The 18209-nt window shown below is 48.6% G+C and overlaps 1 protein-coding gene across 9 annotated transcripts in view; it reads right to left on the bottom strand.

The window, feature by feature from the left end:
* BLNK (B cell linker) overlaps positions 1 to 18209 on the bottom strand; it is a 105866-nt gene that overhangs the window by 27099 nt on the left and 60558 nt on the right. For 4 of the 9 annotated variants that reach the window (XM_045784987.2, XM_087862852.1, XM_045784985.2 and 1 more), the window contains exons 4-8: positions 16245 to 16328; positions 10779 to 10819; positions 6550 to 6615; positions 6194 to 6350; positions 3638 to 3804 (exon numbers count right to left, since the gene is read on the bottom strand). In XM_045784987.2, the coding sequence (XP_045640943.2) occupies positions 3638 to 3804; positions 6194 to 6350; positions 6550 to 6615; positions 10779 to 10819; positions 16245 to 16328 (515 nt within the window). The remainder of the gene's footprint in view (positions 1 to 3637; positions 3805 to 6193; positions 6351 to 6549; positions 6616 to 10778; positions 10820 to 16244; positions 16329 to 18209) is intronic. The other 5 variants (XM_045784988.2, XM_045784990.2, XM_045784993.2 and 2 more) reach the window with 3 other exon arrangements.

Here is an 18209-nt window from a genome sequence, read left to right as displayed (position 1 = left end):
TAATTGGGTTGTCTTTCTATTTTTAGGTTGGAAGAGTTCTTTAATGCTCTAGATAGAAGCCTCTTATCAGATATATAGTTTGCACAATTTTTCTCCCATTCTGTAGGTTGTCTTCTTACTTCCTTGGTGGTGTCACTTGCAGCACGAGAGTTTGACATTGTGAAGCCTGTTTTAACTATTTTTTCTGCTGTCGCTTGTGCTTTTGGTGCCTAAGACACCTCTGTCTAACGCAAGGTCATAGAGATTTATACCTTTGTTGTCTTCTAAGAATGTTATAGTTTTAGCTCTTACATTTAGGTGTCGGATCCATTTTTGGTTAGTTTTTGTCTATGGCGGGAGAGGAGTCCACCCACCTGTTTTTGCACGTGGATATATGTTTATCCTGGCACAATTTGTTTAAAAACGATTCTCTCCCCACTGAATGGTCTTGGCAACTTTGTCAATAATCAGTTGACCATAAATTAGGGGAGAAAGTGATTTTACATTGCTAGGAAGCAAAGGAGATAATCAGATCCCAAATGTGGTTTTTGCAACCCATCTTGGTGGGTAGCCCAGATGGATTCTAGAGAAACAAAAACCAAGCATTTATTGAGCACTTATTGGCAAGTGCTCATCTGAGTACTTTCCATGTGTTATTTCATTCAATCCTTACAACAACCCAATAAGGCAGGTGCCATTGTCAGCTTCACATCGAGATGAAGATACTTGAAGAACCCAAGGCACAGAGAAGTGGAGTGGCTTGCTCATGTCCTCCTAGTTAAAAAGTAGTAGAGCTGGGATTCAAGAATCAGTTCAAGGATCCATACTCTTCGCCACTACATTCTAGGACCTTCCTGCCTTGCCTCTTTCTGTCTTATCTCTACCCTTTCTTCACTTAATTGCTATTTCTCATCGCTTTCTTTCTTTCTTTCCTTTTTTTTTTTTTTAAGATTCTATTTATTTATTTGACAGAGAGAGAGACAGCCAGCGAGAGAGGGAACACAAGCAGGGGGAGTGGGAGAGGAAGAAGCAGGCTCCCAGCAGAGGAGGCTGATGTGGGGCTCCCTGGGATCACGCCCTGAGCCGAAGGCAGACGCTTAACGACTGAGCCACCCAGGTGCCCCTCTCATCTCTTTCTTTACCTCCAAACCTGGCCTCTGTGACCTTGGATAAGTTTTTCAACCCCTTTGCACCTCATCTGTACTATTTCCTTATCTGTAAAGTGGGTACTATGGATAGTACTATGAAATAGCATCCATTTCATAGGGTTTCTTGGGAGGGCTTAATGGGGTAAATACAAAGTCCTCAGAACACCATTTGATTCCTAGCACTCGTCACGTGCCCGCCACTCATGTCCCTATAGCACAGATGCTCCTTCCGCCTAGGTTTTGCTCCCTCCCCAACTCTCTGGTTAGTCTATACCCCCATGCTTTTCCTGGAACCTATACAGCAGAGCTAAATAGTTTTAGTTATTTATGCTTGTGCTTGACTTCTTCTTTTCCTATCTAATGGTTCAGCCAGATCTTAATGTTGGCCTATTTTTTCTTTTTTAACCTCTTTCTTATCTTGACTGTCCATCTGCCCATTCCAGAATGCAGCCTCCTCCATACTTCTCCTTTCCCCACTGGTTCAGACTTGCCTGAGCCACCTCCACAAGGCTGCTATTAGCAAAACTCTGCCTCTCCCCACAGGGGTCCACTCGCAGCTATTCACGGAAGTGGAGAGCCTTATATAACGCACCATATTCATTTGTATTCCGTGTCTGAATTTATATCTTCATATAGATTTGCCAAATGCTGAAGGATTTCACAGTGAGCCGCTAACAGCCGGTCTCCACGTCCTGTCTCCAGCTCAGCTTCTTCCTGCCAACCTCTTCTCACCCCAAAAGGTCAGCATCGCCTCTCAGACAGACAGAGGACTGGCCAGCCATCCTTTCTTGTCAGCTGACTTTGACTGAAACTAGCCCTTGAGTAAAGTCATAAACGAAAACACTTACAGAAGCAGGCAGGGCACAGCTATGGGGACAAGTGTGGAGGAAGGCTGGGTGCACGCCTTCTACGAGTGCTGGGGACTATGACCAGCGCAAACAAGGGCCATGGATTCACAGCTGAGCTGCAGGGTTGCCATGAGGGTCAGCTCCTTTGAGGCCATGACTGGCTCTGTGTTGCCAAGATTTCTGTTTTCAGGAGAAACTAGAAAATGGGATTTTGTAAAAATCTAGAATCTGGTAGAAAGGAACATATGACACGCCAATCCTTCCACGTGTGAGGCACTGTATTTAGTCCAGTGTATCTGTTCTTTTACTAAACCCTTAAAATAACCTGAAGAGATTAAAAACTGAGGCTCGGAGGGGTTATCTGGTTTGCCCAAAGTCACACAGCTAGTAAGGGTCAAAGCAGGAATTTGGGCCTAAATGCTGCCTCTATCTTATTTAAAAGTTTCTCTTTTTCATCTCTTGCTGGGCTACAAATTATATTAAGGTGGAAAGGTGGGTCATTTTACAACACGTTTATACACTATAGGTTTTGTCATCTATAGGCATTCAGAAACAAGCTATTTCTGGAGACACCTGGGTGGCTTAGCTGGTCAAGCATCTGCCTTTGGCTCAGGGCATGATCTCGAGGTACTGGGATAGAGCCCCATGTCCAGCTCCCTGCTCAGTGGAGAGTCTGCTTCTCCCGCTCCCTCTGCTCCACCCGCGCCCACCCCACCCCCGTGCTCTCTCTTTCTCACATAAATAAAAAAAAAATCTTTAAAAAAAAGTTATTTCTTCAAAAGCTGTGGTAAGATTATATCCAGGAATGGTTAAGTGTTGCCTTTATTGTTATTTTGCTTCTGAGATCGTTATACTTGCAGGGTTGTTGTAATGGCTGAGCTCGAGGGCTTGCCTTTGTCCTTATTTAAAATGCAAGTACCTCTGCGAGGTATTAGGTATTAGGCCTTATCAGTCATTCCTACAAGAGTCTGAAGGAGTTTATCGGTTCCTTTTCAAATGGCAGCTCATCCGTAGGGAATGAGACTCATAAAACCTGGGAGCTCACAGAGCGGAGATGACGAAATAAACCCAGAGTGGAGTGCGGGACAGTGTGACAACGTGGGTCGCTGGATAGCACGGGCTGAGAGAAAAGGGAGTGAGAAGCAGGAGGTGCCAAAGGGAAATGAGGTGCCAGCTCCTCCACGGGCTGTGCAGGGCCTCCCTACCACTAGGGGTCTCCCTACGTGTCCCAGCGCACACCTCTGGATCTCACAGGAGAAAAGAAGGTGGAGGAAAGAAAGCAAGGCAGATGGGGCAGAGTAGTAAAGGAGAATAAGGATAGGGAAATCTCTTAGGGAGGAAGGAGAAGATTCGCAGGAAACCAAAGAGAGAGAGGGAGGCTAATAAGAGGGGCACAGGTCCAGTATGGGTATTACCCACACTCTCTGGAAGTGAAAATGCTTACAATAAGGCCATATATGCCCTTTTTGGAGAGAAAAACCTCCTTTCGGTTTACCAGTGGGGAGTTAGAGGGGTGGGTGGTTAGTGCTGGCCAGGAGAGAGGAGCACGGAGGAGGCGGCCAGACCATCCCGGTTCTTCCCTCTCCCCCCTCCCCCTTCCTCCTCCCCCTGCATCCTGCTTTCCACCTGGACTGGGAAGCCTTTGGGACAGATTTACATTACCTCATCCTCAAGTTCTTTGGGTTTGGGTGGGACTTGAGGTTTCTGAAGAGAAGTCAGGGTCGGCAGAGTGGAGGTCAGCCTGGCTTTTGCTTTTGCCGAAGGCCAGTCGGGCTTACTGGGAAGCGTCCTGCTGAAGGGTGGAGACTGCCTCTGGCTTGACCGATTGTCTTGAAAGGAACAACAACAAAGTGTAAGATGAAAGGAGCTCTGGATCATTCCCTGAGCCAAGCATAAAACCACCCTCCGTGTCTGCGTAGTCACAAATGATTAATCGGGGCATTCCTTATAAGTGTAAAATGATATTTGGCAAAAAATCAACTGCCTGTTGACTTACATTATGAAAACCAACAGAACGTCATCAAAAACATTCTCCCAGGGGAGTGATGGAGACCCGAGGACTCAGGAGAGCCGACAGCCCAGCACTCTGCTAAACAGAGTGAATGGATGCCCTTGACAGCAGAGAGGCCTGCTCCATGAATACTTAACGGCAGTGAGTCTCAATCCTCCTTACCCATAAGAACCACCTGGGGAACTTTAAGAAAATGCCAAGGCGCAGGGCCCACCCAGACATACTAGTTTGAACTTGTAGGGAAGGTCCTGACATTATAGGTTTCAAAAGTTTCTAGGTTATTCTAAGGTGTCTTCAGAGTTGCAACTACTCACCTGAGTGAACCTACATGTTCTTCCCCTCAGTGATTTCCCTCAAATCATGGAGAGCCCGTGAGTTACCCCTCTCTGGAGTGCAGGCTCCAAAGCTAAATGGCTCTGAGTTGGGTCCCTTGCTCTGCCTCTCACTGGCTGCGCTCGTTTGGGCTGGTTATTCATGATTCAACCTCTCCAGGACTCACATTCCTCATTTTTAAAGTGAAGATCATAATATCCACCTTAGAGGGTTTTTGTAGGGAGTAGGAAGAAAACAGTGGGAGCAGTGGAGCAGTGTGTCTGGCGGAGTGGGTGCCAAGTAAACAGGACTAACATACGGATGGGACATGGTGCAGGGCCAGGCAACAGGGGGGCACCCAGGGGGAGCTGAGCATGGATTCAGACTGACACAGTGTAGGAGAACCTTAGCATAGGAGTAACCTGGGCGTCCTCATCCTGGGAACAGCCCGGGCACTCACTCTGGCTTCTGCACCCCCCACTGCCCCCGCCCCACACCCTTAGCTTCTTGCAACTGCTGCGCCTGCCACGCCCCACCTGCTCTCCCCCGGATGCCTGCTCCTGCCTTGTGGAAGGTGTGTGGTTCACCTCACTTTGGATGCCTCCTGGGAAGCCTCTTGTCGGGTGGTGGAGCTGCGTTCAGGCTCCAGGGCATCTGCTTTGCTGTGCCTATAACTCTGTCAGGCTTTCTAGTTTTATTTGCAGCTTGTGGAGTTTACCGGGATTTCTGAATGTAAGATCTAAGCCCATCAGAAGTAGCAAAACACAGAAGACAGGGTTTGAAGAGCATGGCCTTGAATGAGCTGCTGCGACACCCTGAATGGCAGTTTCCCAGCCTATAAAATGGGCCCACTGCAGCCCCTTCCTTCCCGGGGCTGTGACGCTTGAACGAGGTCACCAATCTGCTGGGCGGTGTGTGAAGCAGAGCAGTGGAGAGCATGGACTTCAGGGGCTGAGCAGTCCAGCGTGCAGCCTAGACCCACCACTTACAAGAGCTGGGTCCCGTTCATTCCCTCCTCTGCACCTCACCTTCTTCCTTTGTAAAGTGAGGATGAATACCTCTTCCATAAGCTTCTTGAGAGGGTGAAGTAGGCCACGACTGTAAAGCACTGTGCTATGAACTATAAAAGCTCTGGGAGTCTGTCTGTCTTGCTGCTGAATGCTCCAGGCTCAGCATAGCTCTGGCACATAGTAGGTGCTCAATAGGTTAATTGTGTCATGAAGCAAGAGGCAATGCCTGGTGCCCTGTGAGGAGGCAGTCAGTGGCAATGATAATGGACACGGAGCCCTTTACACGTAGGGTCATCACCGACATGCCCCCCCCATCTCTGCTGAACTTAGTTACCTGCAACACAGGCTTCTTGGGGGACGTCAAAAACCACACTCAGGTCTGGAGGCTACAACTGAGCTGTGCCCATTTAACCCACAGCCAATTCCAGACTTGGAGCTCCTCACCCTCACCCCCACCCCCCAGTGGAAAATCCACAGTCTAGACTCAGAGTGTGACCTGCCTGCGAAGGGGTGGGCATGAAGGAAGGAGGGGCATCAGCAGACACTGGGATCCTTGAAGATCATCCTTGTTCTGTACGGACATCTCAAGAGAAATTCCAGAACATTTCGTGCATGAAGACCAAAAAGCAGCAGGGTTGACTTCTCATGGGACTATCTGGAGTTGGGGTGGGGTAGGGGTGGGAGCAACCATCGGTGTGTGCTCCTTCTATCGTTTACCTGTTTTCAACATTGCCATTTTCCATTTGAGGCATGTGGTTTCTGAATGACCAGATGACCAGTGTGGAGGTGGTGAGAGTGTGAGGTGCCCGCCGTCCTGCCTGCCTGCCTTGTCCCCCTTCCCCTGCCTGGCAGGCTGAGCACCCAGGGTCTGGGGGGCTGCCTTACCTATATACTCGCCCCTGGCGAAGGGCAGGGCTGGGTGCATGGTTCTTTTCTCCTGCTCGGCAGGCGGCGGCTCGTAACTGTCGTCCCCAGTCTCCTCGGCGGGCAGCACGTACATCTCTGAGTCCGAGTGCTCGTCTGGGTGTTCATAGTCGCTGTCCTGCAAGTGCAGACGCCATGCTCAGTGCCCCATCTGTGCTCGGTCATCAGAACAGCTCTGGCTTTAGGGGATGGGAGCTGCTCCCCCAGCGTAGGGACCAGAGAGCGAGGCTTGGAAGGGTTGGCTAAGCAAGGTTGGGCAGCCATCAGAGGCAAAGCTGGGGTTGAGGCCGGGCCTTCCTGCCTCCAGAATTTATCACCTGAACCACTATCCTGGGGGAGCATGTGGGCCACTTAACAGGAAGGGTGGCTGAAACTCTGTGTGTCTGCAAAGAAGAACAGTTGGAGATAAAATACATTTTTAAGAAGACAGAAAAAGGACCCAATAAAATAGAATAACCAACAGGTTTCATTTATCATGAATGCTGAGGGTTGAGGGAAAAGATTAATAATGAGAGGGTAAGGGGATGTACAGAGTACACAGATACCTTTGAGGAGATGAGGTTTGTGTGTTTTTAAACGGAGCTGGTAAGCTGCAGGGGCGAGGCTTTTAGTCTGACCCAGAGTCCATTCTCTTCCTTTTTATTTTTCATTTTTAATATAAATTGTATTTAAGTCTGTATTGAAATTATCGAATATTGAATATTCAGTGTATATTGAAAATACATCGGCATAGTAACAGTTCAAAAGGATGTAAATAAAGTCTCCTTCCTGGCCTCTCAGTTCCTCCCAGGGGCACCGTTCCGAGCTTCTCGTGCACTTTGTTCAGAGATCACTTAGCTATACTCCACATGTACATACATTCATGTGCAGGAAATGTTTGATCAGGACTGAAGAGGTCCTCTGCCCACACTGCCTGACACACTGCCTGATCCACACAGGACTTGCCAGTGAATGCACGGTGCACCTGCCTGCCTGCTGCTCTCCTTCCCCTGCAATCCCACACCACCGCAGGGGTAGTGCGGCACGAGCCCAGTGTTGGCTTCACTGTTGTCTCCTCAGGGCCTGTGGCAGGGCCAGCACTGGAGGGGAGCGCAATATGTTTGCAATGAATGATGCGTGAGGGAGTGGGGGCTGCTCCCCTGCTCAGTCTGTGGGGGATGGGGGAGAGGGGAGGAGTGCGGTGAATAGCAGGAGAGGGGCAGAGAAAGGCCACTGAAAAGAGAGCTTTCCCTGAGGTGGCAGAAGAGCACTGGGAGAGAACAGAAGGAGCTCCTGTCCTTGTCCTAAGCCCCAAGAGTCAGGAAGGGACAGGGAGGGGCAAGGTGAGAAAAGCCTTGTAGGGGGATTTTCCCAATTTCGATAACAGCAGATAGGGAGGCTCAATAATCCTTCTTGACCGTGGCTATGAAGTTCGGCTGAATAGAATAATGGCAATGATAATTATTATAACTGACATTTCTGTGCACTGCCTACCTCATGTGCCCCTTACCACAATCTCCTGGGAGCTTTTTTAAGCCTTCAGAGAAACTGAGGCAGGAGGAGTTGTGTAATTCGAGTCTGTGATCTGTGTTCTGGAGAAGCCATAGCTGTTCTCAAACAGACGGTCCAGAAGGTGGAGCGGGAACGAAAGGACGGCCCAGGGCGAGAGCCTGAGGCTGTTGGGACCCTCCTCATCCTGGCCAACAGAAGGACCTGATCTCTGTATTTCGGCATCCCAGGGAGACATCAGTGAATGTACTGAGAAAGGGTTGCTTTACTAAGCAACTGGAAACCAAAAGAAGCAGTAGGCCCCCAGACGCATGTGCCAGCGGGGAGCCGGTTTGGGTGCCCACGTTGAGTCAGTTTTCTTCGTGGAGCCGGCATGGGCCTTTCTAGACTTGACTACCTGGGGGCTGGGGAGCAGTGTGCATCCTGGGGAGGACCCGGGGGTCTTCACAGCCCCTTGGGCAGAGCAGCTTGACTGAGAGCACCAGGCTGGCCGAAGGGGCAGAGAAGGTAGAGGAAGAGCAACTCCCCGTCAGCTGCTCCCGGTAGCCCAACGCTGACCCTGGGCTGCCTACCAGACTGTAACCCCATGAGACCTGGGCTGAGACGGGGTGTCCAGGCCCCGGCATGGAATGAATGAATGAGCTGAGCTGCTGCCCTGGACTCGGAAGAGACTGAGGAGGAGGAAATAGGTGCTCAGAAGTGCTGAGCTGGCCCTTCATTTGGAAGATCTTTTCTGTGGGATGCGTACTATGAGCCCCTCCTATTTCCAGCGTAGTGAAATGATTGAGTGCCTTTTAATCAAGGGAATTAGAAGGGAGTCTATTCAAACTTCTGAAGGAACGGTTTTAAAAAAACCTCCCCTCAAATTATTCTGTTCTGACAAACAAAATTCTTTCATTCATTCATTTAATCCTTGAGCAAGCGCAGTATGTTGGACAGTGGGATGGAAACTTTGAAGAAGGGGGTTTGTGATCAGGCAAAAACCTTCTTAAATTGTTCATTCATTCATTCACTCATTCAGTTAATCAGTTAATATTTATTGAGCACCTACTGTATGCCAGCTACCATGCTGAGCACAGTCCCTGCCCTCATAGAACTTACATTTTAGCAGGGGAAACCAACAGTAAATAAATAGTGAAGAACAGATAATAAGTCGATAATCAAGCATAAAACAGCTAGCACTCGTGATAGGTGCACTGAGGAAATGTTCAGGGCCCTGAGACGGAGAGCAATGTGAGGAGGAAAGGCCTTCCTGAGGAGACAGTGAAGCCAAGCTTGAAGGACAAGAAGGAGCAGAGCAAGTGAGGAAGGATGGGGATGCTCTTTGGTTTCTCCTCTCTTCCCTTCTTCCTTCACCCGCCCAAGGTCCAGGAGTCTGAAATCACCGAGCAGGCAAGACCACGACCTGTGACAGGACTGAGGGCAGACCTGCGCACCTGGGCCGTGGTAGACAAGGCCCTGCTTAGGGGTTGCGAGGAAGGCTGGACAGGTCCATCTGGCCTGGAGGCCACAGGCCTGGAATTCATTCTGTGTACAATGGCTCTCCAATAAGGTCAAAATAATTGTGAGTGAAGGTTTACTCAATCTTTATTACAGCTGGGACCTTAACTTTGGATGTTTGGCCTTGGGATACAAGCCATCCCCTCCTCTTCAGGCTGATTTTATTTGCGTTTTCTAAGTCCCCACTGTTTGCTCTTTTTATCCAGCTAGAGAGCTCAGTTTTCATGGCCTCTCTGGACGCAGAACCCCTCTCAACTTTGCTTCAGCGCTGGCTGGGCGCGGGCAGCCAGCAGGGGGCACCGCTGTAGCGCATCTGAGTGATCCGTGGCTGCCAGGCCCTGGGAGGAACTCCACACCCAAGTGACCTGCAGAGAGGACTTCTCATCCCCTCTTTCTACAAATCTTCTCTCTGCAGTTGAGAAGGGAGGTACTCCAGTCTCATAATACTCCAAATAAACTCCATGTGGCGTACCCAGTGTGGAGCTGGGCTCAGGCCCAGTGGGCAGGAGTCCTGTGCTCTCATTCCACTGGGCCACTTTGTAACTGAGTGGCCATGGGCAAGTGCTTTTCATTCTCTTAGCCTTGGTTTCCTTATCTGTAAAATGGGGTGTGTGGCTGTGTGGAGGCCCTCTTGGATCCTGTCCAGATAAAACAAACAGAGTGGAGCAGGCTAACATTCTGGATGAATTTGATATAAATGAAGGGTAATTGTTGTATAAAAAGTTTTTAGGATGTCTTGTCCCTACAAGACTTCACCCAGGAAAGAAGAGACCACAGGGGCCCTGTGGGCTGCGGAGCCACCTGAAAGAGGTTGATGGTTGACTCTGACACATCACCCTCTGTCATCATGGCCAGGCCCCTCGCTCACTCTGTGGTCCCCAGGATCTGCTACAATCCTCTTGGTCACAGCAAGCACCTTGGAGTTTAAAAGCGTGATTTTGAGATCTGAGGGCCTGCGTTTGAATTTTGAAACTGCAAGTCACTTAAACTCTCCATGCCTTAGTTTCTTTACCAGTGAAATGAGCGGGGCTGATATTCAAAATGTCTGACAACTAGCATGGCTCAGGTCCTGACATGGCCCTAAAGAGTGGCCCAGAGGCCCCCCGCTGTGCTAGGCATTCACTCTTTGGGGCTGGTTTGTTTAGGGCTCCTAGATAAACCTAGGCAATGATGGGGCATTGGGGAATTCAGGGCAGAGGACTTTGTCAACTGATATGGAAATATTTAAAAACATTTCATATTTGTTTTGGCTGTGCTGGCGAGTACTCCGAACAGCAGCACTGAAGATGGGGATGAGAATGCTTACACACGGTGCTGTGGGAGGATTACGTGAGGTAATGTGGATGAAGCACTTAGCCTGGGACGTAGTGGTGCCAGGTCAGGTCAGCCACTATGGGGTTCTTGCTGCCTTGTCTGCAGGTGACCCTTCCAGCCCAGCTAGCTCCCCGCTGTGATGTGCAGCTGACCACCAGCATGTCCTTCAGAAACAAGCCTCTGCAAAGGCCTCCCACTGACCCCGATGGAAAACACCCTCCGGGTCCCAGAAGCAAATACTTACGAAGTCATCGGACCACTGCTCCTCTTCGTCAGCAGGGTTCTCTGCAATGGCACGTGGGAAGCAGAGGGCACAAGCATAAATCTCAGCCGGCCAGCCCCACCCTGTCCACCACTATCCCACGCCCACCTTCCTCGCCCTTGGGCTCCCCGGTCTTGTTTACTTGGCCTTGAACAGTTATCACACTTATCTCATGTTCATCCACTTTCAACTCCTCTTTTTTCAAAATATCAATTCTCAAAGCATATCAATTCTCAAAGGGAAGTCCCACAGGCAGAGACATGGTACATCTGAGCCATGTCTGTCTTTGGTAAGGAGCATTTTGGGGACTTTAGAATAATCCAGGAGGCATCTGCAATTCATACCATGTTGCTTCTCAAGATTGCTATGAATCAATACGTGGATGGTGTAGTAGAAGAGGAATGGACACGGAGTCATATAGACCAAAAGTCCCATGCAGGCTCTGCTCCTAACTCGTCGGAGAATGGGCAAGACAGCTACCATCTCTGGGCCTCAGTCTGTAAGATGATGGATCACTTCTGGATTCTCTGTGGCTCTAACTCTGACTTTCTTATTGAAAAGCATTTACCTGGTGCTTTACTACCTGCCAGACAATATCATCAGAATTTTTCACTCAGGTAGCTCTCTCAAAAACCTTATGAGGAAGCTGAGGCCTAGTGAAAATAAGTCATTCGCCCAAGGTCAGATAGCAAATAATAGAGCCAGGAGTTGAACCCTGCAGGCTGACTTCCAAGGGCATGTTCTGGATTCGAGTGCCAGGCTACCTCATTGCCTTTGAATGCCAGGGTATAGGTACTGTCCTGGGCTCTGCAGGCAGGATAAAAATGTCTATAACAGGTCTCGAGGAGCTTAGGATCTTGAAGAATGAAAAAGATCTGAATTACAGACAGCCAAAGAGAATATCTGACTCCCTTTTCTCCAAAACACATTTAGAGTATGAGAAGCTTAGCATACATCCCATCACATAAACTGACATTAGAGATTAAATACAATCCACTCAGCCATGTAGGAGATCAACCAGGCACAGGTCCACGTGGCAGAGTGGCTCCAGCAACTGTACCAGAGAGGCTCCTGGCTCTCCTCCCATCCCCCTGAGCAGCCACAGTGAGGGGGCCCAGTGGATGGTCCCTGAATCCTCCAGGGCCTCAACAGAACATTTTCTTGCCATTTCTAGCCTCTGTTATGGCAAACCACTGACTCCAGCTCTAGGGGGAGTCCAAAGAGGCACAGGGAAAAGAATTGAAGAGAAAAAATGGTGGCCCGAAGGAGGGGTTTAGACCAGAGTGGCCAGATTTTAAGTTATGGCAGCAACAGCGCCCTCTCTTGGGAAAAACATGATAGGCACTAAGAAGGAGCTTTATTTTATGAGCCAAATAATGGGCCCAACTCTGACATTCACAGAAGATAATTCTTACTAAATTATGATTTGGGCTAACTTATACCGAATTAGAGTGTACTGCAATCACTGGGGTTTTCCAAGAAACTCAAGAAGACTAGGTAAGTCCTCTTCTCAATATACCAATACCTGGTACAGAGGACGATACATTTCTAATACCTTAACTTTGGGGATAATTGAAGATCAGCACTTAAGGTGGCAAGATGTTTTTGTTTCAACCTTTAAAATAGAAACCTTCATAAAATACCTTTATAAAACACACTTCCCTGCCTTGGTCAGCTGTGTTTGTGGAGCCTTTTCTCAGGAAGCCAGGGCCCACTTTCTGGTCACTGCTGAAAGTACTTGCAGAAGCTGTGTAACTACTTTTCTTGTCCCCATTATCTTTCCTCTCCAACACATACTTTGTACTGTTTCTAGTGATTTTCTTAAAATAAGGTTTGGACATGCTGCTCCTTTCCTCAAGAATCATCAGTGGCTCCCTCTGGAGTAAAGTCAAGGCTCTATGTCAACACGTTTGGATGCCGCCCCCTCCTGTCCTTCCCTGGACCTCTCTTGCAGTCTTCCATGTTCACTGACAGTGATACTGGGCAGCGTGTTCCTCCCAGCCTGCACTTCTGATCGTTCTCTGCCCTGCCCGGGCTATTGCCCTGGCCCATTTTCCTTCTTTGTGTGGCAATCCCTGTTACACTTCTACCATACGGTCTTCCCCAGCCCCTCGGGTTCCAATCCATGACTCCTTCCTCTGGGCCCTTGTAGGTGCTGCTGGCACCCTGACGGCACGTGTGGTCCATTCTGCCCTGTGCTATGACCATTTGTTTGTGCCTCTCTGTATGAAAAACAAGGCCTATTTATCTTTGTATCTGGATGACATCTGACATTTGTAATCCATGCAGTAATAAAAGTATGAGCCAACAAATGAGTTGAAGGAACGAAAATTAGGATACCAATAATAGATTCCATTTATTAAACACTTGCTATGTGCTCAGGGCTAAAATGAGTGTATTTTTTCAATTATCCTCCAAACAGTGCTTTGTGGTAGGTGCCGTTATGATCTCAATTTTATAGTCAAGGAAACCGGAGCTAAGAGACGTTGCAAAACTTGTCTGAGGCCACATGGCTGGTGAGTGTGGGGGCGGGTTGGAGGCCAGGCTACCTGTGTTTGCCCTTGTAGCTGAAGTCTCATGTAAACTGCCTGGCCCTCTACTGAGCCTTCAGATAAAACCTAGGAAAAACAAGAACGGCCCAATCCAGGCCTCATGGAGCATTGAGGCAGAAAAGAGAAAAAAGCATCACCCTGTGGTAGAAGTTGCCTGATGGCGCCCCTCCTTCCCCCAGCTACACCCATCTCCTGGTCCTACAAGCAACTCACGACATCCTACTCTTAAAGTCACAGCCTGCAGGCCATTTCCCAAACTAAAAAGCATGATTGTCCAAAGTACTAGATCCAGGGGCGCCTGGGTGGCTCAGTTGGTTAACTGTCTGCCTTCGGCTCAAGTCGTGATTTCAGGGTTTTGGGATCGAGTCCCGTATGGGGCTCCCTGCTCCTTGGGTGGTCTGCTTCTCCCTCTGCTCCCTGCTTGTGCTCTCTCTCTCTCTGTCAAATGAATACATAAAATCTTTTAAAAAATAAATGAAAGATAAGAATACTTTGAAAACAAAACAAAACAAAAACAGAGTACTAGATCCAAAGTACTGGGTGTTCGTCCAGCATCCCAGGGAGCCTCCTAAGTGAGTGGGTTGTGGTTTTAGAACCAGGTCCCTGGCTTCAAATCCTGGCTCTGCTCTTTACTTCCTGCTTGGCAGTGGACCAGGACTTTGTGTAAAGCTCAATTTCTCACCTGTGAAACAAGGGTAAGAATAGTGCCTGCCTCATGTGTTTATGAGAATCAAGTAATACAATACATGTGAAGTGCTTCCCAAAGCCTGGCACACAGTAAATGCTGTATTAATGTTACTTATCATTGTCTTGGGTATTGACAATGTCTTAATAAACCCTCAAAACGATACCAATTCTATTTCATGCTAATGGCAACCACACAATATGGCTACCATAAAGAAATAGACCCAAGAGAGCCTCTAGTGTAGAGGGTGATGCTTTCAGGAGGGCAAGTTCAAGTTTAATATGAGCTGGGTGGTTTAACTTGGGATATAAGGTTGCACGTCCCTGGCAGAAAGCTGAGATGCTGGTTGGGCCTCCTTATTAGGGAGAGCCTTTCCAACTGTGGCATGTACCTGGGTTGGGGCTTATGTTCCATTTACAGTGCCACAATCCCATGCCCATAATAGAGGGGCTCCTCCCCTTGCCTAGCCCAAGCTTTGTGATTCACGTGCCTCCCCAAGCCTGTGGGCACAGCAGCTGGCACTGTGAGGCACGTGGGAATGCCACGATGGCCCCACCTCAGTGTCCCCTCCAGGGTTTGGAGCTTGGGCTCTGGGGTCAGCTGCTTTGATCAAAATCCTGATTCTGCCACTTGCTAGCAGTTTGAACAGGCAATTTGCTTAACCTCTGGGCATCCGTTTTCTTAACCATGGAAATAGATGATAAGTAGAGCCTGTGTCATGGGGCTTTGCAAGAATGAAATGAAATAGCCCAGGGAAAGTGAGTAGAAGGGCGCCTGACATCCATCCATTGAGTAAGAGCTCAATGGATGCTGCTGGTTACTATTAATCTACTTCAATAACAACCTGAAGGATAGATCAGCACTGTCCTCTCCAAGCAGGAAGCTGAGGCTCAGGGAAGTTATAAAACGTTTCTAGGTTCACAGTGTTTAGGGACCAAAGCCGGGACCCCAAAGTCCAAGATCTTCTCACCCAGCCATGGAGGTAACAGACCTAGCGTCTAGAAGAACAGCCATGTATCACACTGAGGACAATCCAGAACAGTGTAAGCTTTCCTGACAAATGTCTCAACACCTGGAACCACCGCCAGGTGCTGGGAAAGTTCTGCTAAGGGTGTGCTCAGCAAAGGCCGAGGGCTTGCATGAGGCTGTGTGGTGAAAGTGGGATTGAATGGGGCCTTGAAGGATGGCCAGGACTCGAGTGAGAGAACAAAGATGAAGGAGGGCATCCTCCTTCCAACCCCTAAGGCTAAGGCCTGTGTCTCAGCCCTAGAGGCAGGGTTTAGCTGATGGCTGGAAGGGGCATCCATAAGGCATGTGCCTGGAACGAACACGCTGTATTGGAGAGTCAGGGGAGAAAACAAAGCCAGATTGGTTGCCAGTCAAGGGGGTGCTCCAGCCACAGAGGCCACTGTGCGTCCCAGTGATAAGCTGGAGGCGGGGAGGCTGCTAAGGACGGTGTTTGAGCAGTTCAGGCATGAAGAGACAAAGGCTGGACCAGACCAGGGCCTCGGGATTGGGAAAGGATGGCTGGGAGGAGAGTAAAAGAGTCTGTGGCAAGAGCTTGAGTGAAGGGATGAAAGCAAGGGTGTGAATGGAGCCTTTCTGTCCTGGGTCATGAGCAGCACCAGAGACCCTGGGCGTTGCGGGGTGCCCTCCACACTGCATGTCTGGCACCTGCTCAGTTGTGGCCCTGAGTCAGCTCTGGAGGCCATGCTCTAGGCCACTGGGCCTGCGGCTTCTCCTCTTACAGAGCCGGTGGTGGGATGTGGAGAAGCAGTGCGACGGCTGCAGTGGGATGCAGGAAGGGAAGAAGGAAAGAGGCTGGGCGAGATGTGGTGGTGGAGGCGGATGCAAGGAAGGAACAGAAAGCAGAACTACAGAGGCTGCGGGGGAGGCAGCCTGTGGACAGTCCCCCTGGGAACACCCCAAGAGGAGAAAGGGATGTGACCGTGTGGGGAGCTGAACTGAGCTAACTAGGAGAGGTGATTTGCATCTAAAAACTTCACATCTTAAAAAGTCCCTTTGTCTGCGTGTCCCTTCATCCCTTCTCAGAGCCTTATTAACGGGGGGGTGGGAGAACTGAGTCCTGGCTTGGCCATTGCCTGGCTGTATGACCTTAGGCAGCCCCTTGGCCTGTCTGGTCTCCAGTTAGCCCTAACACGAGAAGCTAAGGGTGAGTGGTCTTTCAGGACTTTCCAGGTTTTCAAATACCTTCGAGTCCAAGTTTCATTCCTCTATTCTTAGTTCCATGAGGCAGGACTGATGGTGAATGCAGCTCTCCCCGTGTCAGCCTTGCTGGTATCATGAGTCAGAGTGGAGACAGGGAGACAAAAAATCAAGTGAATGCTGGCTTCAGTAAGGACACTAGGGCAAGGGCGAAGCAGTGTTATAGTTTGCTTCTTTAGTGGATGGAGGGTTGCTATGGATTCCCTGTGCTTATTACAACAGCCTCTGGGTATTAGGGCCCAAGGGTCCAAGGAGAGAGGCCTCGTTCAGTTCTGACCACTCAGGGGTGTGTGGATGGCCAGTGGAACGTCCCTCCACCAACAGTGTGACCTTAGGCAAACACTGACCTGTTGGCATTCTCATTTATTATTGGACTTCCCACTAGTCATGAAGCACCTGAGGTCGGGGGCTATATTTTGTTCCCTACTCCATATCTAGTAGAGTGAGTGTCACACAGGACGTACTGTGTCATATTTGTCAAATGAGTCAAAGAATGTGTGAAACAGCAGAAGCACCTGGAGATACTGATTCCAGAGAAGAAACTATTCAAATGACATAATTTCTTAATTTTATCCTTGGAGTTACACAGAACAACTCTATCTTTGTTTTCTTGAATGTCTAAAGACTTGTGCTATGTGGCTATGAGGACAGACTTAGGAAGCCACTAGGAAATGGACTGTATCTCTGTCCTGCCAGGCCTGTCTGTCCTTGACAGGACCAAAGAGGATTGGGAAGTCATCACAGGAAATGTCCAAACAGAAAGTGGGCCTCATTTGTGATGCATGTTGGTGGGGGAGGGGAGGTAAGCACTGGGTTGGACATTAGGCTGTGGGATCTTTGGGTCTCCTTTTAGACCTGGGACTCCATGATTCCATAATTTTCCATCAAAATTCAGGGTACTTAGCAGATGTCATTTGCTTTGTTTTCTTTTCTTTTTTAGAACTTGGGAGAGAAGGATGAATTTGTTCTCATTTATTAACTAAGCATCTTGCTTGAGGTTTTTTTTTCCCCCTTGGCTTTTGATCAGGTAGATTTTAAAGGTCAGGACAGGGTCTTTATTTTTTAATTTATTTTTATCTTTTCACTGCAAAGGAATCTCCTGGTCAACTGTTGAGACTTGCTGATTGATTGGCAAGGTGAGGTCAATAAGTACTCTGTAACCTAGAAGTTCTGGAAAGTGGTCCAACAGGTCAGTCACCAGACTTGATATGTTGGTCCGCATTTCTTAGTGTGATAAGATTTAATTAGTGCCTAAGAGGAACTCAACTGTCTGATTTATTGCTATCTTGATCAGAGACAGAAAAAAATATATAGTAAGCATCCTTTAAGGTTGCGATTTGGTTCTAGTTGTTGTGCTGTAGAGGAAGAGACTTCATTGATGTCTGTAGCCTTGTGGTTTTCATTAAGGGCTATATAGGTCTGTCCATGTCCAGGAAATCTTTATATTTAAGCCAGTAGAAAGAGATTTTAGACCTATCTTCCCAAGGCATTTCTTCTAGAAAAGGGAAGTATGTTGGATAATTTATTTTGCTTACCACTGCCATAAACAATACCAATCTCAAGACTAACTACTCTCCGCTGACAAAATTGATCCTAGTTGGAATGGGTAGCAGGGCTAATGTCAGAGAGGACTGGGTAACCATGTACCATCAACAATTTATCCCCCCCCCCCAATGCTCCAACCCCCACTGACCCTCAAGTATCCATTTTAACAATTCTCTATCCAGGAAGCCTTCCCTTCCCCTCTTCCTCCACACCCTCCACTTCAGATTAGATTAGACACTGCTGTATGGACTTTCATAGAACTTTGTGCTTCCCCATAACCCTGAACTCCAATTGCTTTTACATCATTGTATCTTCTTTTCTTCACTATAAATACCGTGAGTGTGGAGACTATATCTGTCCTGTTCAGCACTGTATCTCTACTTAAAACCATGTATGTGCCTGGCA

This window comes from Ursus americanus, chromosome 6 (assembly GCF_024610735.1).
Source record: "Ursus americanus isolate L20-20 chromosome 6, mUrsAme1.1.p, whole genome shotgun sequence".
NCBI lineage: Eukaryota > Metazoa > Chordata > Mammalia > Carnivora > Ursidae > Ursus > Ursus americanus.
This window is presented reverse-complemented; position numbering and strand designations above follow the sequence as displayed.